Raw genomic sequence first — 25,066 nt, forward strand, 5'->3', positions numbered from 1 at the left:
TCTCCCTTCCCTTCTTCTTCTTATCTCTTCTATTAGATTGCTCTTCATTATACTTTTTGGTCATGTTATATGCTATATTATTCTACTGTTTCATCGTATGCTCATTTGTAACTTTGGTACTTATATTATTACATTAATAAAAACTATTTAACTAAAAAAAAAGGTAGAAGCCAATCGAGATGAGATTCAATTATTAAAAACAGGGTGAAAAGAGCTTTGTGGAATCTCTGGAAGGTAATGCAAGAAGGAATAATATAAGATAACTAGATATTCCTGAAGGGGCTGAAGGAGAGAAACTGAAAGGCTTTATAATTAACCTGTTTAAGAAGTTTATTCCATCAGCAGACTCTAACAAGCTGGCAGCAGCCATACAGAGGGTTCATCAAGATCCTTTTGCAAAAAATAAGAATAGGAAAAAACAAAGTAGGATATTGGTCAATTTTAAGACCAACTCCTTAAAAGAGCTGATCCCATCAGAGGGCCAAAAGTCAGGTAACTTCAAGAAAGGCAGAGGGTCTCTAGATCAGACATTCCAAGCCCAGCACAGGACAGATAATGGGAACTGGGGAAGTACATACAATAACTCAGATCGATAGGAGATACCGCCCCGCTGAAGTTTCCAACAACTTTGAGAATAATGTGGAACAGCAAAATGAATAGCATAAAAGCGCCAAAGGAGGTTTAAGATTTAGTAAAACAGATTAAAGCATATCAGAAATAAAACTAGACACCGGAAGAAGGAGGGTTCAAATGGGTAAAATGAAATATCAAAAATTGATTCTGGGAGGATTGCCCAGGGAGGGGTATGAGGGCTGGTTTGGGTTTGGACACAGCAGGATGAAGAGTAAGCATGAAGGTACTGGGTGGGGAGCACACGTGAGAAAGATTTTTTAAAAGAGTCCTCATTTGCAATAAACAATGTGAAACAATCTTGCGAAGTGAAGGGATCGCACTGCAGTAAAGCCGATTCCTCAGGAATACAAGGATAGATACAAATAGAAACCTCTCTCTAAGGGTCCTGACATGGAATGTGAATGGCCTGAGGGTGCAAATTAGGAGGAGGAAAATTCTGGAAGACAGTCAGTGATATAATAATATTAAAGGAGACACGTCTGCTGTGTAAAGAATGGGAAAGTATTTTGATGAAGTAAAAATGGATTAGCCACTTCGCATGCACTAATCAATCATGCTGTGTAAAGGGAGTAGCCATTCTGATTAAAAGCTCCACTCAGGCAACCTTGAGAGAATTAATTGCTGACCCAGGGGGGTGATGACTATTAACCATTGTTTAGATACATAGAGTGGGGTAGCCCAAACATTGATGCTTCCGAGTCCCTCCAAGTATTATATTGCCAGTTATAAAAACTCCTATAATGATAGGAGGAGACTTTAATGTATTACTGGACCCTGCATTAGATACGTTCACCAAGAAAGGTATAATTAACTCCCATAAGATGAGAGGGTGGTGCGTCAACTGATGAAAGACCTGGGTTGACTGACATTTAGAGACAAAGAGTCAGCAGAGACAAAGGTTTTACCTCTCATAAAAATGGCCACAACTCCAGGATCAACTTTGTTCTTGTAGATACCAGGCTCAGCCAAAAGTTAAAAAAAAGATAATACACCTTCCCGAGGATCTGTCAGGTCACTCTGCAGTGAGATTACAGCTCCTTTTAGATAAGATACCAGCCCCCATCCCAGATGGTCTTTAAACAGGGCATCACTAATAGATCAAGTGGCCAAGTGAAAAAAGATTCAATCTTTTCTTTTTTTTTTAAATAATCAGCGGTTCGGCACACACACATAATTTGTGACACTTATAAAGCAGTTATCAGGGGGAGAATAATATGCTATACAGCATACAAACACAAGGAAACTAAGTGTAGACCAAGAGAGTTAGAACTGAAAATTGAAGGGATCCATAGAGACTTACATACCCATGGTAATGCTCAGGAATAAATAAAGTTGAACAACAAAATTAAAGAGGCAACAAGTGAACTGGCAAAATATCTGGGAGGAATCATATGGGAAAACCAGGAGGCTAGCAAGCAAGACCATTATGAATATGGCAAAGGCTGTGGGAAACTATCAGCCTGAAAATCAAAAATGGAAAACACTAATAATCTTTTTAAGGGAATTAAAATCAAAGAACCCAGCAAATGGTGCGTAGATGAGGCAGACATAGGGCTGGCCTTCGTAAATTTCTTTCAGGAATTATATACAGATGACTTAGAAGCCTCGGCAGAACAGATAGCGAACTGGCTTAGGGAAGACACTCTGCCAACACTTGAATATGAACAAAGGCAGAATCTAAATCAAGAGATAAGTGTGAAAAAGTGACAATCAGCGCATTAAAAAAAGGGAAAGTATCAGTACCCAAAGGTCTACAAAATGAGGTGTATAATGTGCTAAAAGATGAACTAGCTCCGTTACTAACTCGTTTATTAGTAGGCATCTGCCCTGCTACAATCCTGGGATGAAGCAACAATTAGTGTAATTTTGAAAAACCTAATAATGATCCCAAATTTTGTCATCCGTACAGAGTGATTTCACTAGTAAATAGTGATTATAAGATCTATATTCACTTGTTAGTGCAAAGGTTTGAGAGGGTTTTCGGGGGTCTAGTGTGCAAAGATGAAAAGGGCTTCATCAACAGCAGATAACTATGAGTTGACACAAGAGTTAGAGGGTGCAATAGACATGGTTAATGAAAAGAAATCGCCATTAATTATATTAACATTTGATGCCGCTAAGGCCTTTGACAGGGCAAGCTGGTCTTTTCTACATGAAGTGGTCAAGCAATATGACCTGGGAGAAATATATTAAATGACAATTCAATCACTTTACAAAGAGCAGACATCAAGAAGTTTAATGAATGGGAAATTAACAAAACAGACTCCTAAAAGAAGAGGGATGAAATGAAATGAAATAAGCATTTGTATAGCGCATGGCTACCCAGAAGCATCCCAGCGCTGAGAAAACTAGAGACAGGTAGCAGAATGTAAGGAAAGAGAATGGTCTTTACTTGTTTACGAAAGGTTAGGTGGTTGGATTCCTTTCGCAGGAACAAAGGCAGAGAGTTCCAAAGTTTAGCCACATTATACGAGAACAACTGGCCTCCACTTCTGACCTTCTTAATCCTTGGGACCTCCACTAAATGGAGCTTGTCAGATCGCATTTTCCTTTTGGCTTTTATACGGGCAGATCATAGATGAATTTATTGGAGGCCTAGTCCCTTGCAGGGATGCGGCAAGGGTGTCCGTTGTCACCCCTGCCCTCTAATTTATATATCAAGCCCTTAGCAAACAGGATAAGAAAAAATGCATAAATTATCCCCTTTAAGCATAATGGTTGGATGAAAAAAGTTGCACTATATGTGTACTACTCTATGGTATATACCCAGGATTTGATATGTTTTGTTTTGGCTATCTTGCAAACGTTAAATGATTTTGGAAGGGTCTCTAGATGCCTGGTAAACCAGCAATAAACTGAGCTAATGACGTGGATAACCTTTGTGAAAAGACCCCTAAAAAAAAAAGAAATAATATATCTCGGGAATCGAGTAGTAAAGGAGCTGGACAAGATGGCCCAAGTTAATTTTGATTTGAGAAGCTTGTGATAGAGACTAAGAAACTACTAATATCATAGAGATGTCTCCCCCTTAGAATCCTAAGAAGGACAAACATAATAACAATGTGGATACTCTAAAAAATGTACCTTTATTTTTAATGCGATACCACTAACCTTGAGAGTAGAGTGGTTTAGGAAACAAGTGGGAGAAATAAAGTTTTATTTGCGCTTCCATGGGAGTGAGATTTGCCTGAAAGAAACTCAGCGGCAATAAATCAGGAGGCATTGCATTCTCAGACTTCAAGCTTTCTTGCTGAACTTTCCAATTAAAGAATATAACAACTTCAATTGAGTCCTTCCCAGAGGACCCCTGGAGATCAGAGTGCAAGGACCTGCTAAACTGCCTGGCACAAAATGACCGGCAGATGTTGTATTGTTATGTCCTTGCCCCATCCTTGGTAAACTGGGAATCCATGAGGGGCCTTCTTTTGGGGAGCAATAGGAGAAAGCTTCTGGAGATTGCAGTTTGTCTAGTTTAACAAGCAGAGCTTCAATGGACATGAGTGAAAGTAGCATGGGATCCTTTGAAGATCTAAGCACCCCCTCCATTGATTTGATAAGGTTATTGACTATATGATCGGGGACGCGCCTAGCAGCTCGTTGTTTCAGCCGTGAGGGGAACGGCTTTCTCCTCTTCATTATTGCTGCCACCTTAGCAGTGAGGGGAACGGCTCACCACTTCATCGGCCATCGGGCCACGCCGTGAGGGGAACGGCACTTTGAGGACTACAGCCCCCAGCAGGCACCAGGTGTCATGCGCAGAACGCGTCAGTACAGCGCCGGGGCCCCTCAAATCACGAGCAGCCCTCCCGCAGCGCGGGACTTGCTTAGCAGTTTGTTGTTTCAGCCGTGAGGGGAACGGCTTTCTCCTCTTCATTATTGCTGCCACCTTAGCCATGAGGGAAACGGCTCACCACTTCATCGGCCATCGGGCCACGCCGTGAGGGGAACAGCACTTGAGGACTACAGCCCCCAGCAGGCACCAGGTGTCACGCGCAGAACGCGTCAGTACAGCGCCGGGGCCCTTAAAATCATGAGCAGCCCTCCCGCAGCGTCTGCGCCCGTCCGAGTCTGGACGAGGCTGGGCTGGGCCACTCCCCTTTCAGTGGTATTTGAGTCGTAGGTACTAAGGCGCCACTAGGGAGAATACCACTAATATGTTTCCATGCTACAGCTATATCTTGGTGACGGTGCTTGTAGGGTGGGGAGAACCACCAATCTCCTCAAACACTTTGTGAGCAAAGTCCACAAAATATATTCAAGACATTAAACAAATCCCCAGCACTTGTCCAACAGTAAATTACAGACAAAATAAGTGCAAATCATTAAGCATAGAATATCTTCAAAACATGTAGGTTGTCTTGTTTTTTATTCTTGTATGTCTTCAGACTGGAAGACTTCTCCGGACAAATACAGCCGACACGTGTTTGGTCGCCAAGGGACAATTTCCCGCGACTTTTTCAAGGCTGTAACGTACAAAACAAACCAATGTATCTCTTTACAAACATAGGAGAGCAGATTTAAGATTGGTTTAACAAAGCAAATAATTCTAATATAGAGGACAGCATGCACAAGATGCCAAAACCGGAGAGACCAAGACAATAAAAAAAGAGTATCATAAATGGAAAAAATCAATGAGTAGAGAAGGAGACTCAGTGAAATGAAAAAGTGCAAGATTTGCGAGTGAAAGTCACGAATGGAGAGAGTGAATTTGCATTTGAAATTAAAACAGTCAGGGTGTTGAAAGAAGGGGAAACGACACCTGTGAGTGGAAAGGCATCCAGGTGTTTGGAGACAAACCCTGAACAGAGTAAGTGGTGAGAGCTACAGACTAGAACATGCTAAGTGTTTCCATGCTACATCAAGAGTGATCTAAATACGAGAGAACACCCAATATGTCCCAAAGTGTCCTAGACAAGTGATGAGGGTTTTAGAAAAATACCTCTGTCCTTAATGAATGCAGTAGCTGTAAACAAAATGTAACCGACGAGAAAATAATGAGTAATGTCAGGAGAGAGGTTGTAAATAAAATTCAATTTAAAAGGATCAAAACCAAGGAAAGGTCATATACCTACATAATTCGTGGATGTAATTCCGTCCCACGAGGGATTCTAAATATTCCAAACCAAAAGGTAAGTGTAAGAAGGTCCAAAATGGCAAGTCGTAATTCGAGTGAAATTTTGGATAAAAGGATATCAGATTCAAGATCGCTAGCCCGAGTCATAGTTACATCATCTATCCTGAGAAAAGGGCTAAGTAAACAAAGGGACAACCTGACACCGGGAGAACGAAACGCCCTCTTAGACCTCACTAGTGACAATGAGATAACTATACACGAAGCAGATAAGGGAGGTAATATTGAGATCATGCACAATATAGATTATGATAATGACATCTTATCGCAACTACAGGACACAAACTGTTATGAACCCCTTCCTTCTAACCCCATCTGGACACTTACAGACCATATCAACAAACAATTGAAACAATGGCACGGACAGGGACTCCTAGATGAGAACGAGATGACTTACCTCAGAGTGGACCGATCTAGATTTCCTTGCATATACACACTGCCTAAAATTCACAAAAAACTCCCTTTCCCACCAGGACGACCGATTATTTCAGGCAATGATGGACCTACAGAAAGGATTTCGGAATATGTAGATAATTTCTTGAAACCCATGGTAGCCAAACTTCCCTCTTATATTCGTGACACAAAACACATCCTAGGTATCATGTCGGATCTCAATTGGGATGAAAACATGACAATGGTGACTTTAGACGTGACCTTTTTATATACCAGCATCAAGAGGGATGATGGCCTTTTGGCCAACAGAAAGACACTAAACACTAGATCAGCAAGTGCTTGGGACCACATGGAAATGCTCATCGAGATGATTGAGCTTATCCTAGATAATAATGTTTTTCTATTCAAAGACATATGGTACAGACATAAGCAGGGAGTTGCCATGGGCTCCAGATTCTCTCCTTCGTATGCCAACCTTTTCATGGGTTGGTTTGAAGAGATGAGGATCTGGAGCCAGGTGGGATCTGAGTGGAATGACTCCATGCTATTCTGGGGGAGGTACATAGACGATTGCCTTATGATCTGGACAGGCTCCTCTGAAAAACTGACTGCTTTCATACAGCATCTAAACTGTAACAGTTAAAATATTGCCTTTACTTTCATAGCAAGAATGAGAACCCCATTTTTAGATGTCCAATTTTACATCAGGGACAACCTGATTCATAGCAGACTGTACCGCAAACAAACAGCGTGCAATGCACTTTTACATGCCTCCAGTGCACATCCCTCACACCAGATTAAATCCATTCCATTTGGTGAACTGGTCAGAATAAGGCGAAATTGCAGCTTTGATCCGGAATATGAGGAATGCAAAAAAGACGTCATAACCAGATTTCGGAATAGGGGTTATGACATTCACACCCTTAGAAAAGCAGACCAACGAATAAGCAGATTGTGGAGAACTGACACCCTGAAAGAGCGTACAAATGTCACCGACACAGACGATAAAGTTAGGATTATCACAGGATATAACAACTGGTCCAACATATTATTGCGGAGTCTTACTAGACACTGGCATTTACTAAGGGCTGATAAATCCATAAGCAAATACATAACTGAGAGACCCAATATCACATACAGACGTGGGAAATCCCTTAGGAACATATTAAGTCCTAGTTACCCAAGGGAGTCTCAGAGGGTTAATTGGCTCACTCAACGCACTAGAGGCTTCTATGGATGCGGACATTGTGCAGCCTGCAAATGGGCATGCAAGAAAAAGACGCACTTTGATGGACCTGGCAACAGGACTTATGATATAAAAACCAACATTAACTGCCTTACCAAATATGTTGTGTATATCATAGAATGCAAATGCAAGAGAAAGTATGTAAGCAGCACTATAAGAACACTGAGAGAGGGAATAAATGAACATATACGGGCTGTCAAACATGAGGATGTGAGATATCCTATCTCAGCACATATTGCACAATGTCCTGCACAACCCACCCATAAATCCTTTGAGTATTTTGGCATTGAACAAACTTCACGTAACCCTAGCGGTGGCAACAGGGAACTAGCTCTGCAAAAGAGAGAAGCGCTATTGATACTTAGACTACGTAGCACTGACAGAGGGCTTAACATTGACCAGGAGTTACATTACTTCCTGGGTAAATAGCTGCGTTGGAGTAGCCACACTCCATATAAGCTTTCATGTATGACATCTATGATTGAATGTATGCAAATATTTCTGTCTATCTGTTTTTATTACTCCAGACAACATGCCGTTTGTGTTTTTGGCCTTTTCGGATGCTTACTGCATAATACTATTTGTTTATTGTGACGATAAGTTGTTTGCTTTTTTACCTTTTGAGTGTACTTTTTCTGTAGTATTATTACAATAATGCTGAAAAACTCGGGAGAGAAGGAGCGAACTGATACGTTATTACGTATTCAATCCAGATCACTCTAAATTCAGATGCATGCCCCACTTTTGCTTACATAGCCTTGCTTGTGTGAATATACCAATCTGCCTCACGTTACTCTTTTCACACACAAGATGGCCGCCAGCTTTCTATTTCACCACATAGTCCTTCTTCTAATCATGGGATCCGGCCCCATTGCCGTGACGTCTTGAATGGAGGCGGGTAGTTTATTTTAAGCGCTGGTTAGTCAGCATTACTTGGTGCTCCGTACTCGTACACTTACTGACGCCGTCTGAGATCCGTTACTCTGGCTTCTCGTAACTAAGGTAAGCGAGACCTCTGGTATATTGTTGCTCGATGCTAGTGTGCTCTTAGATGGGCTATTTTCATAATTCTGTAGCGTGAGCTTAGACTTGGGCACTTCTTTGATACCATTGCGAGCCTTTGTGCGTTGTTTCTCTACTTGTTGAACAGTTAGAGCTGATGACATAATATGTATTTGTATTTCCAATTTTTCCTGCTGTTAGCATACCTTGTTGATATTATGTTCACCAGGTGGCTACCGATACGTTTTGATAAGATATTGCCACCCAGGGACTTGACTGTACTTCGGTTTCTTCACTATTCAATATAAACTTTATTTATTTGAGTTTTCTGGGAATTGTATCTTGTTTGGAACTTGCAAAATTAGTTTTTAGGGGCTTTTGTTTACTTAGCCCTTTTCTCAGGATAGATGATGTGACTATGACTCAGGCTAGCTATCTTGAATCTGATTTCCTTTATCCTAGATATCACTCGAATTACGACTTGCCATTGTGGACCTTCTTACACTTACCTTTTGGTTTGGAATATTTAGAATCCCTCGTGGGACGGAATTACAACCACGAATTATGTAGGTATATGACCTTTCCTTGGTTTTGATCCTTTTAAATTGAATTTTATTTACAACCTCTCTCCTGACCTTATTCATTATTTTCTCGTTGGTTACATTTTGTTTACAGCTACTGCATTCATTAAGGATAGAGGTATTTTTCTAAAACCCTCATCACTTGTCTAGGACACTTTGGGACATATTGGGTGTTCTCTCGTATTTAGATCACTCTTGATGTAGCATGGAAACACTTAGCATGTTCTAGTCTGTAGCTCTCACCACTTACTCTGTTCAGGGTTTGTCTCCAAACACCTGGATGTCTTTCCCCTCACGGGTGTCGTTTCCCCGTCTTTCAACACCCTGACTGTTTTAATTTCAAATGCAAATTCACTCTCTCCATTCGTGACTTTTACTGGCAAATCTTGCACTTTTTCATTTCACTGAGTCTCCTTCTCTACTCATTGATTTTTTCCATTTATGATACTCTTTTTTTATTGTCTTGGTCTCTCCGGTTTTGGCATCTTGTGCATGCTGGCCTCTATATTAGAATTATTTGCTTTGTTAAACCAATCTTAAATCTGCTCTCCTATGTTTTTAAGGAGATACATTGGTTTGTTTTGCACGTTACAGCCTTGAAAAAGTCGAGGGTAAATGTCCCTTGGCGATGAAACACGTGTCGGCTGTATTTGTCTGGAGAAGTCTTCCAGTCTGAAGACATGCAAGAATAAAAAACAAGACAACCTACATGTTTTGAAGATATTCTATGCTTAATGATTTGCACTTATTTTGTCTGTAATCATGCAAGGGGGTTGGGGAGAGTCGCTTATTAGAAACCTCGAGCATAACGCCAAATGGAAATGGTTGCATCCAATCGATGAATAATGCTATTGAGGAAGTTTCTGTTAGTGATCAGGATTCTGACACCTTAGCCCCCCAAAAACGGCAGCGTAATTCAAAGCTACCAAAGCCTATCGCTAACGGCCAGATAGACTCTCATAAGGTTCCTACTGATAATAGCCACCCCAAAAGCACTTTGGCCAAACAACAGGGGAAAAAATGCCATACGCTGAAACAAAAGGACAATGATAGTACCTTAGGTACTAAAAATAGAAATAGTCCGCAACCACTAAGTGACCGTAACAAATTAGAAATTCTACTTATAGAGCTAACAAGTTATGTTAAATCATGTATAGGCACCCTGGAAGAAAGACTAGATCGGATCGAAAAAGGCCTAGAGAAGATTACGATAAATCAGAACTTAATTACATCGAACAAGTGTCCACACACTCAGAGCACCCCTAGCAATTCAGCCATTATAACTGGCTGTCAAAGCTTAAATCTAACTAACAAACCCCTAATAAAGGCTTGTAAACCTGTGGATAGGGATGGCTCACAAAAGAAAATTGCAGTAGTTACTGATAAAATAACCTTAAGTAATGACAGAGATTTACGCACAGTAGGAATGAGAACCTTAGTGAGTCGACAAGGGGGCATAATAGCAAATGACCTACAACCCGGATCAAGCCCACGTCAGGTATATAACCTCGACCTTCCGCTGGCAGCAGCACCATTTACAGTAAATCTGGCAAATGTTCCAGTTCTTAAATCAGGAGAATCTGAAACATGGGATACATTTTCGAAATAAAACTATCCATTGTTTGGGGAAGAGAGCGGGACTAACTGCTGAAATGTTTGGGGCATTTAAGATGGTTAGGCGGGTACCTTGGGTGGGTAAAAGCTATAAAGCCTTTAGGGGTGATTGTGTTGTTCTCTCCCTTGGATCACCATCCTTGGTTAGGGAAGTGCTGACTAGAGTAGGGGAAGTAGATACTACTGAAGCAGGTATAAATATCTTCTCACTAGGTTGTGTTGAATAAATTACAATCTTGGGCTGATGAAAACAACATAATTAGTGATGTGCAATACGGCTTTAAACAAGGGCTGGGGACAATTGAGCAAGCTTTGAACTTGAACATTTTAATTGGGAAGTACACACAGGCAAAGGGCGGAAAACTTTATGTGGCGTTTGTAGATTTAACTGCCGCATTTGACTGTGTGTAACATAATAAACTGTGGAGTATTTTATAAAATCTTAAGGTTGATCCAGTTTTGATACAGTTTTTAAAAGAATTATATTCTGGGGCTACCGCTAAGGTGCGTTACGGCTCTAATGGAGAATGTACTGCATCATTCACTGTGGATAGGGGAGTTCGACAAGGCTGCGTGCTTGCGCCGTTCCTTTTTACTCTATATACTAACGCCTTGGAACATGAGCTTGAGGGAGCGGCGCAGGACCCCCCGTATGTTAACAAAAGGCCGATAGTTTCCCTCCTCTATGCGGATGATGCGGTACTTATGGCCCACACGCAATTAGGTCTGCGGAAAGCGCTTACCTTATATACTTCCTTTATGGACAGGTTAGGTCTGAAACTAAACGTGAAAAAAACCTTTATAATGACTTGTGGGAGAGGGAGAAGCAAATGTAATAGCGTCCAAATGGGGGACAAAAGGGTAGTTTCCACCAATACTTTTTCCTATTTGGGTGTTTTATTTGCAAACACGGGCTCTTGGGGCCCAGCGGTGAAAATTAGGAGTTTACTATTTATGAAGTCTACCGCTGCTCTTGTTAATTTTACTAAGAAAATGGGAAAAAGGCCCCCTGGAATTCTCCTTAAAATTTTTCAAGCTAAATGCATAAGCATTGCGATCTACGGGGCGGGAGTTTGGGGTTTTTATGATGTCTCGATCCAACGTGTAGAAAATGCCTTCCTACGGTTTATTTTAGCTGTGCCAGCAAGTTCCTCGGTTTTTAACTGCCATAGCGAGCTGGGTATACCTTATGTTACGGATATTCGGAAAATGCAACCTGTTCTGTTGTGGCATCGCATATGGACTATTAGCAGCACAGGTCTAAACAGACAGATTATAAGGGATACTATGAACCTGGACAATGTTAATAAGGTTGTATGGCTGAACTATGTAAAAAAATTCCTGAGTGACATAGGGCATTTAGAGTTCTACTCCACCCCAGAGAAAATGTGTTCTATCACGAGGAAGGAACTCAAACTAACTTGTTTGTCCCATTTGGAGTCACTTAGAGTCACTCAGGAGATGAATAAGAAGTCTGTAGTACAACACTATTCGACCTTGACTACGTATGATATTCAACCGTATCTCATATGTTGTACCGAGGGATACGAAAGATATCTTTTAACTCGCTTCGGGTTCAATACTTTTCATCACCTGGTTAGTTACCCTGGAATAAACGATTGGTCTAGAGAGCTTTCCCCCTGTCCCTGTGATAACTTGTCACCATAATCTACAATCCATGTGACCCTGTTCTGTAAATTTTATGTACTTGAAAGGAAAAGATGGATTCTCCCTTTATTAAAACAGGCAGGTTGGCGACAATATAAACCAGCATTTTTATATTTACAATTTTTAGATAGTGTATTAACTGTTTGTGCCATGACCGGTTTTTTGAAAAATGCACTGAGAGCTACAAAAAGTATAAAATGTTTGACATTAGGAATGTAGTGCTCTATTGGTTAACATATTTTACTTGAAAGGCGAGTCCCCTTGGTATAATAGTGTGTGAGGTAGTTTCAGCAGTAATTAGTAATTCGTCATTGAAGACGCAAGAATTGGGTGCTTCACTTGTACATTACAACGCAATGTTTTCTTCACTGAGGCAGAGCCTGGAGAATGTATTAGAGCTTTCTGAACTGCCCTCACTCTTTCTTCCACACATTCTATTTCAAAACGTATTGTCCCCATGGCGTTACCTAGAGAGCTGGTAATCAGTGATATAGAGCAGCAGTCTTTGCCCTACTTAGATGAAGCCAACACTTCATTTTCCCCATACAGATCTAGTCTCAAATATCCTTATTCGACAACCAAAAGTTCAGGAATCTTGAAAAGTGGGGCCAAGAGGGGTGGCCCAGCCTCAATTGGCTGCATACAGGCACAGAAATGCAGTTCAAATTTAAAGGCCCTGGCCACCCTCCTCTTTTGCAGTGATATGGCATTGTGGCAAGGTGCATGTCCGCAATGCGTCTGTAGGAGCATCCCTGGAAAGATTTAATATTTTCAATAGACATTAACTTCCTAATGAGTCTGTTGATTCATATGTGTTGACGTTAAGGGTGCTGGCAGCAGATTGTGCATTTGGAGTGACTCTTGATATTTATATCAGAGATCAGCTGATTATACATCGTTTAAACAAGAAAATACATGAACAATTGCTGGGACACTGTAATTCTATGTTGCAGGAGTCTATTGATTCAGTTAAAAGTATTGAATGTACTATTAAATGATTTTAAACCATTAACATTGATAGCCTTACCACTGACTTTGCAGCTTTTACCAGTAGTGATCGTTCAAAATTCTATAATGTAAATGAGAAGTTTATTAAGGCTAAACAATCAGCTAGTAGTAGTTCAAATAATAATGGGCAAAGTTACTGTGTAATTGTAGTGGTTCAAAAACACATTCCTCATAATTCAAATTTTTTCCAGCTAAGGGAAAGGAATGCTTTAAGTGTGACATTTTTTTATAATTTCGAAAATGTGTGTTTATCTTCAACTAGAATAATAATTTAATTAGTAGAGTGTTGTGATGGTGATAATATGGTCCTTTGTGTGATAGATTATGGACAGAGTGAGTGTGGATGAGTAAGAACTGCTGAAATACCATACTGGAAACTGTAGATTGTGAAAACTGAGAAATATAGAAACTTTGGAAAGTGTAAGTGGGGTTCTTGAGAATGGAACATATGTTCCGCTAATGTGTGAAATTGTTCTTGATAAATAGCCGGTAAAGAGGATGGGGACTCCGGTTTTCCTTACACTATTTTATTGTATGGTTATTTCTATTACATTTGAATTAACAGAAAATAGGAACTGATGATGGTAAAGTGTTTGTTTTTGGAGGTAATGAAATCAACATGATTGGATACTTTGTAGCGGTGAATATATTTCAGAACAGATCTATTCTTGGGAGGGTATACATAGCAATTGATGGTTTACAAGTTTTAGGTAGGTGTCATCAAGGAAAATTTGGTATTGCGCTCAATCCCAATGCTAAGAATCAAGGGCCTTATTTATGAGAAGTGTTGCATTGCTGCAACACTCCTCAGTGCGCCCTCCTTGTGACACCATCGATGCGCCATATTTACTGTATGACGGATCATGTCACAAGGAATGACAGATACGTCAGTAATACTGACGTATCTGTTGGTGCAAATCTGAAGCATTGCTGGAGTTGTGTCTGAAGCATGACACAATTCCAGCAATGCATGGGAGAGGGCTATGATTATAGCACTACATCACCCTTATGCCTGCTATGAGGCAGGCGTAAATATTTGACGCAGTGGCGTCCTAGGAGTGGTGCACTGAAATCTAATAGATTTCAATGCGTCACTTCTACGAGATTTAGATGTGGTGGAACGCCCACTCTGCATACATTATACCTGACGCAGGTGTAATGTAGTGCAGGGCTTTACGAAGTCACACATCTGCCTGGATGCATCCCTTCATAAATATGGAGCAAGGTGGCGCATTATTTACGCCACCGCAGTGTCAGAAAAAGTGATGCAACAGCAGCATTAATGAGAAGCAAGGGCTCATAAATAAGCCCCCCTTTTTATATTTTAGAATCTGTACAACTTGTGCAGGGTGGTAGGTATAGCAGTGATCCTTTAGAAGGTTTGTTAGAGAAACATAAGGATCTGTTTTGGAAGAATTTGGGAAAGGTGTTAGGGTTTTCTTATATCAAAATGAAAGAGAATGCAGTGCCTATTAAACACAAATTAAGGCATGTTCCACTGTCTGTAAGGTGTGAAGTATCTGCTTTATTGATGGATATCTGCAAAGAAGGTGTGATTGAGTCGGTCCATGTTGCTGAATGGGTGTCTCCCATTGCATTGGTTAAAACGAAAACTGGTGACTTTCGTATGTAAGTGGATTTACAGTCAGATTTTGGTGGATTGACATCCACTGCCATGCATTCAGGAGTTATTGGCAAAACTGAATGGCACAGTATTTTTGGACCATCGGTCTCATATAAAATTTAAATCAGAGTCTCATTACATTATACCTTTTATTATTCCTGATGAGGGTTTCAGATATACACGCTTGCTATTTGATCTAATCTGCTGCATCTGTGGTTTAGAAGCTTATGTTCTGTTTATTTGGAAACATTGATGGAGTGGTGGCATTTCAAGATCATATTCTGGTATACACTGATTCAGAAGATCAACACTATCGATTACTTGATATATCGTCTATTTTGAATGAAAAAGGTATGAGAATTTGTCTGGATCAGTGTAAATGTTTTGCTACTGAAGTAGAACATTTTGGTCATGCCATTTCTAAGAAAGGCAATGCACAGAGGAAAGAGTCACCCAAGGCTGTTCGAGACATGTGTGAGCTTGTCAGCAAAAACCTAGTCCATACATTTTTAGGTTTATGTGAATATTTTTTCAGATTTGTGAAAAAAATTTGAGTATTGCCATTCCATTAAGGTCATTACTTTAAAAAGGTGCTAAGTTTGAATGGATTCTTGAACATGCTAATGCGTTTTCTATGTTGAAAAAGAAAATTGTTGAATCCCACCCATTATCTCCTTTTTCTAATACTGCATTACATTTTGTTTCTGTTCATGCAAGCTGGACAGGGTTAGGTGCAGTATTAAGTCAAATTAAACGTAAAGTGGAACATACTGTTGCCTTTGCATCTAGACCATTAACTGAGGCTGAGTGCAAATATTCTACGATTGAACGTGAAGTGTTGACTTGTGCATGGTCAGTTGAACAATTTAAAATGTATTTGTGAAGATGAGGTATAATTTAAGAACGGATCATAAATCTCTAATTTATTTGTTATCCAAAAATAGAGTTGCTAAAGATTCCTCCAGGTTGATATGGATACTACCTTAATTTAGTATATTTTTAATGTTATTTATTTACCTGGTGCATGTCATTTAAGGGCAGGCTGCCTGTCTAGATTATCTGTAAATTGTGATTACTCAGGAGATGTGGACAGTTTTGATGGATGTGTAGTAGCCAGTGTGAAGGGTGTGGTTTATCTGTTTGACAAGTGATTACAGAGGATGATTGGATGCTAGCATCCTGTAATAAGGAAGTGTTGAATTCTGTGTAAGATTTTATTGTGAATAGCTGGTCCTTGGAGAAGTCTTCATCTAAAGAATTGAAAGTATTCTAAGAAGGTTAAGAAAGAGTTGTCGAATGAATATGATTTGGTGATGAGAAGTGAGACTTTTGTTCCTCCTGTGGACGTGAGAATCAAGTTAATATCTATAGCTCAGATTGGACATAGTGGTCAGTGAGGAACTATTAAGAAGATAAGAAAGGTGTTTTTGTGGCCATTCATGGATGTTCACGTTTTGACATTTATCAACAATTGTTCTTGGTGTCAGAATTCTGATAAAGTGTTACAATTGCAGAAAACTGATGTGGTCATTGAAGCTTTACCAGAAGAGCCTTGGAAGGATTTAGCTATTGAGTTTTTGGGACTTTATAAAGGTATTCTTCAAGAAAAGTTATATGCATTTAGTGCCAATTGATTATTTTTCAAAATGGGTGAAACGCAAATGGCTTGTGAAGCCTAACACTGATGAAGTTGTTTTTGAGTAGTTTTTTAGAAAAGAAGGATATCCTGATTCTAATACTTCTGATAATGGTGTGCAGTTTACTTCGGTAAAGTTACATAATTATTTTGCTAGTGTTAGTATTAAGCATAAATGCACTGCATTATATGAGCCGAAAATAAATGGTCTTGTTGAAAGATTTAATAAGACTTTAGTTGAAGGAATTCAATTGGCTATAAAAGAAGGGATTGATATCAAAGAGCATAGTGCCAAATTGATTTGGTCATACCATTGCACTCCTCATTGATCCACTACATTTTCACCTTTTTTATTACTCAAATGAAGAAATCCTAAGCCAGGTTTGAATCCCAGTTGGTTGAAAAGTAAATGTTCTATCATTGACATGTAAAAAGAGTATTATGAGGTGAAGAAGAATGTGTTAAGTAAGAACAATGTGACAAACAGTAGCCATGATGTACATGTTAAACATGTTTTCCTGTATGATATGAAGTGTGATTGGGTAAAAATCAAGCTACCATGGCATGTTTCTAAAGGTAGCTCAACATTTTCTAAACCTTCTCAAATTGTGAAATTGGGTAAAACATCAGCCTTTTTGAACAATGGATCTTGGTGGAGTTGTTCAAAATTAGCTTACATTTATAAGAATGTTTGTTCAGAAATTGTTGATTTGCCTGGTTCTGATTTTGTTAGTGGATCTTATGTGTGTCTTGGGGTGGACAGTAAAGATAATGATGTCTCTTCTTCCACGGATGCTGTTGGAAATGGTTATCTGTAAAATGATACTGATGTGTCTTGTTTTTCAACTTTAGGCACTTCTTATGATTTAATAAGCAATATTAATATGAATATAATTGTATTCTCATTTCTTTTCTTGTTTGTTTATAAAGAAGGGAAGTGTGTAATAATGTAGGCTTATTAGAATGTTATTGGGATGTTCTAGAATTCTGTCTTACGGTGTCTTACGGTGTTCTATGCTTTTCATTGATTGCTTGTACAATTGATTAAACTGTATAGTAGATTCTAAACTATGAGACTGAGGACTCCTGTGTTGTGGGTGCTTCAATAAACTCCATCTTGTAACTATCAAGTGAAGTTTATTGCATGCCCTGGTGCTGAACTGGGAATTGATGCTTCTCATCCCCAGGTGATTTAAACCATCCAGAATTTCTCCGTGCCCTGAAAACTAGAGCCTGGATCTTATTTCTTTGCTAGACAACCAGACACTTCATATTAAGCCTCGCCCCTTCGTCTACCCTGCCCCCACTAACCAGCGCAGACTAGCCTCCTAACGGGGCAGAATGGGAGCAAGCATGCTTGACCTGTAAACCTGGGTGTAGTAGTGATTTAAGACTCTCTCTTGAAAGTAATTTGTTAGTTTCTCTTTAAAGGCACTTATTTAGTTAGGAGAAACAACTCATTTCTCTTAAAATCATCAGCCAAAAGGAATCTAGAATGCACCATTATGCGTGATCTGGTTGGCTTGTAAGGCACTATTATATGTGCATATGAGTGCATCCATGTACATTTGTACATGTGAAACTTTGTGCATTTCAGTGCGCAAGTATCTGTGCATAAGTGTGTCCTTTTGTTTATGTGCTTGTACTTTCTGTCCGTGCACACCTGTGCGTGCATGTTTGTATATCTGAGTGTTTTTATCAATCTCACCTGCTGGCCCCTCTCTATGGGCCTAATGGCTTCATCTGCATGTTGATGACAGCAATCAGAGAGGTAATTTAAGTGCCCTTGCCTGTGAAGTGGCCCTGCCCCTGGATGAATGGAATGTAGAATATCCAGCAGGTGAACACCAAAGGATAGAGTGGAGATGGCGGCGCATCACAATGGAAACTGGAAAGGGAGCAGAGAGGCAAATAAAAGGGGCAAGACAAACAGAATAAAGTGCGGTGGAGCAAATAGGTGTGAGTACGGCAGCCAGACAAGAGGTGCACACAGAGGAGCAGAATCAGCATGTCAAAGTGGATGGAGCAGGGTTTAAAGTGTGCAGGGTCACTCGAGTCTTAAACCTGGTAGTAAATTAAAATGGACATTGAAAAGGGGCCCTATATTCATGTCCTTTACTTTGCCTGCAAAAACATTGATCCAGTGTCTGCACAATGAATGAAAGTTCTGAAAAGCAGGTGATGAGACAGGCCTGCTCTCCATTTTCACCCTCACCCTGAGAGTAAATAAACAAATCTTAACTCTGCAGCAGTGCCACCCTTCGCTCCCTTTAATGTAGCTTCAACTAGACTCGTTATAGTTCTTTCATTCTCATCATTTCAGAACTGAAGCATTTTCAACATTATATACAAGGAAGTTGTAGATGTTGCTTATGCATCTTATGCAACTAATAACCACTGGCAAAGCCAATAGTCCTGGCTTGTTGTGGGTGTAATGTTACTTGTTGTATTATTTATCTGGAGGCAATGAATGACGCAGCAAAATATCAGTCGGGCGGCACGGTATGTTATGAACAGATTTATATAGCTTACATGTTTTTAAGCCACGCCCTTAATTACATCAGCCATGCCCCTTTGAAAGACGCCACCACCCCCAGTTTTGTCATCCCACTTAAAGCCCTGCAGTCAGGTCAGTATGCAGGCCATTTTTTTGGCTAGATGTTAACCTGCTTTATTGTCAGGTGAGCCGGTTTTTACTTTTGATTTATAATATATTCAAGCCTTGCCTGCAGCAAACTCAAATCAGTGCAGTCTTCCATACCTTACAAAAAACTTATACTGCATGTCTTTACAATTTGAAAGCTGCTCTAGTTTGCAAACATGGGACACATTTCTAGCTAACTAACTCACTATTGGGGGCCGATTTCATTTTGGTACGCAGCCTATTTTCTGTCCCAGTCTGATGCTGCATGTTAGGCAGGGCCACAGGAATTATCTGAATGTGCAGTGGCGGCGATTTCTGCATAATTATGCATTTGCCGCATAATCCATCATCTGCTGCAAAATCTACAGATTTTCACAAAATTACTTTCTATCTCAAACGGTTCTAATGTTACTAAAAATGCAGCAACACGTCTTGCCGCATGTGGGAAGACCCTTTGAAAAGCTGGAATAGTCAACTTTCTGTTCCCACTGCTAAATTTGGGTGTTAAAATGGTACTAATGGGTGCAACCAATGCCCAATGTTACCAAGTTTAAAAATGGCAAAAAAATGAATTAACACTCTTTCAAAATGTGCCACATTATGCTGCATAATTTGCCTTTTCTTGTTGCATAATTTACTCACCCTGCCACATAATTTAGCCATCTCCTGCCACATAATTCGAGTGCTCCTGATGTTAGGGTAATCAATGGCAGTGATTTTGTTCCTGTTTATATTTCCCATGCTTTACTTAATCTTGCATTCCCCAAGAGTGCTATTTCCAGCATGTGTTTCTGTATTTCATTTTTACTGCAGATTACTCTTGGATAATGCTCCCTTTGTACTGAGTCGCCTTCAGGTGTTTATAACAGGCTACAGTTGAGCACTTTGGAGTTGAGGCTGCAGGCAGTACAAATTTCATATGTGCCTGTCTGAGGGTCAAAAAAGGTTTTCAGATTACATGATCATTCAAAATATGGCCTCTCTGCAGAGCACAAAGAGCAATGGTCCTGCATTCTAGTTGTGATCCTATGAAAATGTGTGTGAAGTAGCTACTTATTGGTCAAAACAACAATGTGAAAGTGAAATAATGTATTGTTGTTACAGCATTTTGCTTAAACAGCTAACAACCATTGACAAAAACAATACTCCTGGCTGTTTTTAGGTGTATGTCACTTGTTGGGTTATATTTCTGGTTTCTTGATGATATCTTGCACATATTGATACCCAACCATGATTTCCCTCAGTGGCAATCAGGTCTCTGCCGAAGAATATGTTTGTATGTGCATGCTAGCAGTTGATTTCTGAATGAAGACAAATTCATTAAAACCTTCTAGTGACAAATCAAGTGTTCTCATTTTTAAAGGATCTCATACCATATGGTGTTCTCTTTGGTGGCTAGTGGAAGTAGGTCAATGGCCCACATGGGCAGAGTCAGCAAAGAAATCTTGATTTCATGTTCCAGCATCTTCTCTTGTTTTCAGAGTATAATAAACATTTTTCATCCACTTGCCTTTACTACATCCATAAGCAACAGAAAAGCATTCCTTTTCTGGCCTTTCACTACCATGAGGCTGTTGTACAGTCAATTATCTTCTCATTAGATTAAGCAAATGCCGTTTTTCTTGGGCTTCCTGCCTTCTTGCATTCAGTACCCTTCAAATCATTCTGAACTGTGCTAGGCTCCTCATCTGAGATGGCTGCATTGGTAAGCCATTTATTCTCACCTTTATGCTGTCTGCGGGGTTTTTGATCCGAAACCCTCTATCTGCTAGGCACTATCCATATGCCGTTGTGCACAGCACTCCTTAGGTTCAGTCCAGAACCCCATACTCTGTGCCAACCAAACTCCTGTGCCATCCTAAAATTTAGATGGCCCTGATTGGAGGCAGAGCCTTCTCCTTTCTAGTTGTGTAGGACTAGAACTATCACCCTCTTGAGCTGTGGTGTAACTCCAGTTTTTTGGGAATACACTCAAAACTGTCTTTTCTCCACATTAGTAAAGTTTGCACCTCTCTTTTGGACATCTCTTAGTGCCAGAATCAGAATGACTGGTTAGCATATCATTTTCATTCATCCCATTCAATTGAACAATAACCAAGTTTAATTAATTTAAACTACATTTAAATTTAATTTAATCTACTTAATAGCAATTTTATATCTATGTACGAATTTTATTAGGATTATTAATGCTATTTTAACCATGGTACTGCTATCCAAACTAGGTAAGTTGCTTATTGCAAAGCAGCTTCATCAATGCCATATAAATAATGGCCAATTGATATTACTTCCTATGATGTCACTTCCTGTGAGGTTACATTTTATGCAAATTATAGGGGCCTTGCATGCGCCTATTCTGTCCGGGGCCCCACATATCCTAGGACCGGCCCTGATTGCACTAAGTTGCCATTGATTAAACGTATAAAGTGCAGGTGCGCGATAAAAGGGAGATAAAACTGGCGTTATTGCAAATAATATTTCGAAATCATAATAGTATTTCTCAGAACGTTTTCAAAACAGTAAAGTGCTTCAGGAAGATAACTAGACCCCACAGAAATCTCGGCCCTCTGTCCCATCTCTATTAATTTTGTTTGTGGAAATGTGTTTGTGTCTTTCAGTGTGTGTTTATACGAGCGTGTATCTCAGTATATGAGTATGTATTTGTAGGGTCTATCAGTGTATGTTAATGTGCATGTGTAAACAAAGATGTGCCCGTCTATTAGCATATTGTTTTATGGCCATTTGTATATCTGTAAATGAATGACTGTGGCATTACGGGCTATACAGCAAAGAACACATTTACTTAAATTAGCCGAGACATATTAGCTTTGCCAATGCTTTTTTTCAAGCTGCATTTTAGCAAGAGTTGTGTTCTGTATAAGCCATCAGCATGTATACGTGTTCCATAAAAACTAAAGTAGACCCCTTCAAATCCATTGTATACTTAAATAACGGTTTTCTTTCTGAGTCCTAGATAAATAATTAGTAGGCAATGAAGTGCCTTGTTACATAAGAAAAACATTTGCAGCACGTTGTTGAAATTTGAATTATCACTTAAACAATGAAAACTTCAAAAATCGTTTGGAAAAACATTAAAGAAGGATTTCATGACTAAATACCTTACAATCCAGTCTACAAAGTCTTCCCTCGTGAGCCACCATATCTCCCGGTGCCTGGAGGAAATAAGGCCGAAAAAAACAATCTTGCATTGGCTCACCATCTCCTTCCAGGAGCCACGATCTTGTTCTGCAGATATTCAATGCATTTTATTCAGTACGTTATTAAACACACATTTCTGTCAAATAGCTTGTGAAGGACACAAACACTACAGTATGGCTGTATTTATATGTTATCGCAGAAAGCAGAGTTGTATTTATTTATTTGAAAAGTTTTATAAAGCGCGAACAAGACCCGTACGGGTATCAGAGCACTGTACAAAGGAGCGAAAGCATGAAGGGATATGTAAGGTACCAGATAAGCAACAAAAGTCATAAGGAGCACGTGTAAAAACAGAATAACAATGTTGCACCGGGGTAACAACCCATCTTATGGGACATGTAAAGTTCCAGAAGAGCAACAAATCTCATAGGGCACATAAAGAGACAAGAATTAGAACTTTTGAACAAAAGTATCAAAGAGTGTACACAAGAAATAGAAGTAAGTTAAAATGACTATGGAACTATTGCTGTGGATGGTCATTCAGGAGTAACCATTTGACATGAGGCGGCAGAGGGGTTTAATCGAATCTCGCGAGGAAGAGAGTTCCATATTCTCAGTGGCAGACCAGAGAAAGCACAATTGTATGTTCTTTTCTTTTTGAATTTTGGAGGTTGCAACAGTAGGGTGTTAGGGCTTCTTAGGTTCCAATTCGAACCAGAAAGTTCAAGTTTGTTTGCCAGGTACAGGGGGGTGTTGTAATGAATAGCTTTGTGCGTCAGGCAAGCTATCTTGAAACGGATCCTTGCTACTATAGACAGCCAGTTAGTTGCATTAGGTCTGAAGTGATCTGGTCATGTTTTCTGGAACCAGTGATGAGTCTAGCCAAAGGATTCAGAGTGGCTCTAATAGGTGCCAATCTAGCTTTAGGTAACCCAGATAGGGTCACCAATCCATATTCCAAGCGTGAGATAACTAGGGATTGGACTGCAGACTGAATGTCTTCAGAAGGCAAGAAAGGCTTGAGTTTCCTTAAGGTGTTGAGATGATGATTGACTCCCCTTATAGTTGCACTGTTGTGATCTTGCATATTCAGGTATTTGTCAAGAGTTATACCTAAAGATCTTGCAACAACATGAGTGGTGCAGTTGAATGCTCAAAGTTGTTTGAGCCAGTCTTGAGTGGGTGCATAGTGATTGTGGGGGGCCATCTGGAGGAATTCTGTTTTGAGAGTATTTAGCAAAAGATGATTATGAGTTAACCATTGTTGAGTTTTTAACAATGCACAATTTAGAGTATTTATGTCATCTGGTGAAGCGATTTTCAAATACAATTGAGTGTCATCAGAGCGGTTCACGATTTCGGAAAGTGGTGCCATGAAAAGGTTAAAAAGCGTGGGAGAGAGAGTGGAACTTTGAGGCACTCCAATTGTGACCTGGGTACTGGTTGCAAGGGAGTGGTGAACTTTGATTCTTGCATTCTGTTTTGTAGGAACGAGGCAAACCAATTTAAGATAGGGTCCGCTAGGCCCATCCTTTTTTGAAGAAGAGCAATCAGGTTTGACCATGTCAAATGCTGAGGAAAAATCAAGAAGGATCAGAAGATAAGGTACATTCTGGTCAAGAGATTAATGTTTTGTATTGAATGTTTGGCAACAAATTAAACCTGCAGCTTGACTTATTTTAGTTCAAGTAATATGCTGTGTTGTACTAAGACTACCTACGACTATAACTATTTTCATTTCATTCACATGCATAACAAGTGTAGAGAATTCAATGTAAATGTTTTGTCTGAAGAAACAAACCTAGCAGGGTAGTAATTGTTCATGATAATTTACATATTTATAGCAAACGGTCAGAATTGTAATGTCAAATTACTGGTGGATACATGCGCTGTAACCACCTGTCTTTGGGTTATCAATTTTCAAGTTACAAGCATAATATGTCTGTAATTTTAGTTTTGAAAGAAAGTATACTCTAGTTGGGCAGCTTGGATGTATGATGGAACAACGCACAACTACTTTGCCTTAGGGGAAAGCGCTGGAATTTGGAAAGGTATAAATTACTATTCCAACTCCAGTCTGCGCAACAGTAGGGAAAGTGTTGGACTTTGAAGTCAAAAGCTGCTTCCCCTATGTCAAGTAGTTGCAGTGGTAAAGAGGGGTCGCTGTACAGACCACGTTATAAAGGTAGTGCGTGGCTTAGACTTCGTGGTAAATGATGTTTCCTCTACTCCGGGCATCCCAACTGGTCACACCTAGAAAGGTTACCAATGACTGCTAATCACTGCCAGCTTTGGCCCAACCACCCCACTCTTCTTTCTGCTCCTGCTGCTCTGTCCCACATCTCTCTCTGTCCCCAGTTGTGTATAAGCTCATTTTGATGACTGACATCTCCTGTCCTTCCTCTTGCCACTTTTTCTACCCACCCCTCCTTGCTTGCTTGCTGGTATCCAGGGTCATTGGTGCACCCCACAGCTTTTTTGAATGTGGGCATACAGTAGTTCATCTGTTACACAGCAAAACAGGCAGGGCACAGCTAGGGGGATGGCACGGGTGTACAGAGTACTTCACTATTTTTAGAATTGGGACTCTGATTCCCGGCCCCAGACTGAGAGAAGTCACGTTGTGCCCCAGCATTGCAGTTCGTTGCACTTCTAAACACTGTATTAGAGGTAGGCGAGTCACTGAAAGCTCAAGCCAGATGCCTGCCTCTGGCTCAGCTTGAGGTCCTT

The 25,066-nt window shown here is 40.0% G+C and overlaps 1 protein-coding gene across 5 annotated transcripts in view; it reads right to left on the minus strand.

The window, feature by feature from the left end:
* MYPN (myopalladin) overlaps window positions 1-25,066 on the minus strand; it is a 2,601,563-nt gene that overhangs the window by 430,457 nt on the left and 2,146,040 nt on the right. For all 5 annotated transcript variants that reach the window (XM_085603535.1, XM_085603537.1, XM_085603533.1 and 2 more), the window contains one exon: window positions 22,297-22,423. In XM_085603535.1, coding sequence (XP_085459661.1) covers window positions 22,297-22,423 — 127 coding nt within the window. The remainder of the gene's footprint in view (window positions 1-22,296; window positions 22,424-25,066) is intronic.

Source organism: Triturus cristatus, chromosome 1_2 (genome assembly GCF_964204655.1).
Source record: "Triturus cristatus chromosome 1_2, aTriCri1.1, whole genome shotgun sequence".
NCBI lineage: Eukaryota > Metazoa > Chordata > Amphibia > Caudata > Salamandridae > Triturus > Triturus cristatus.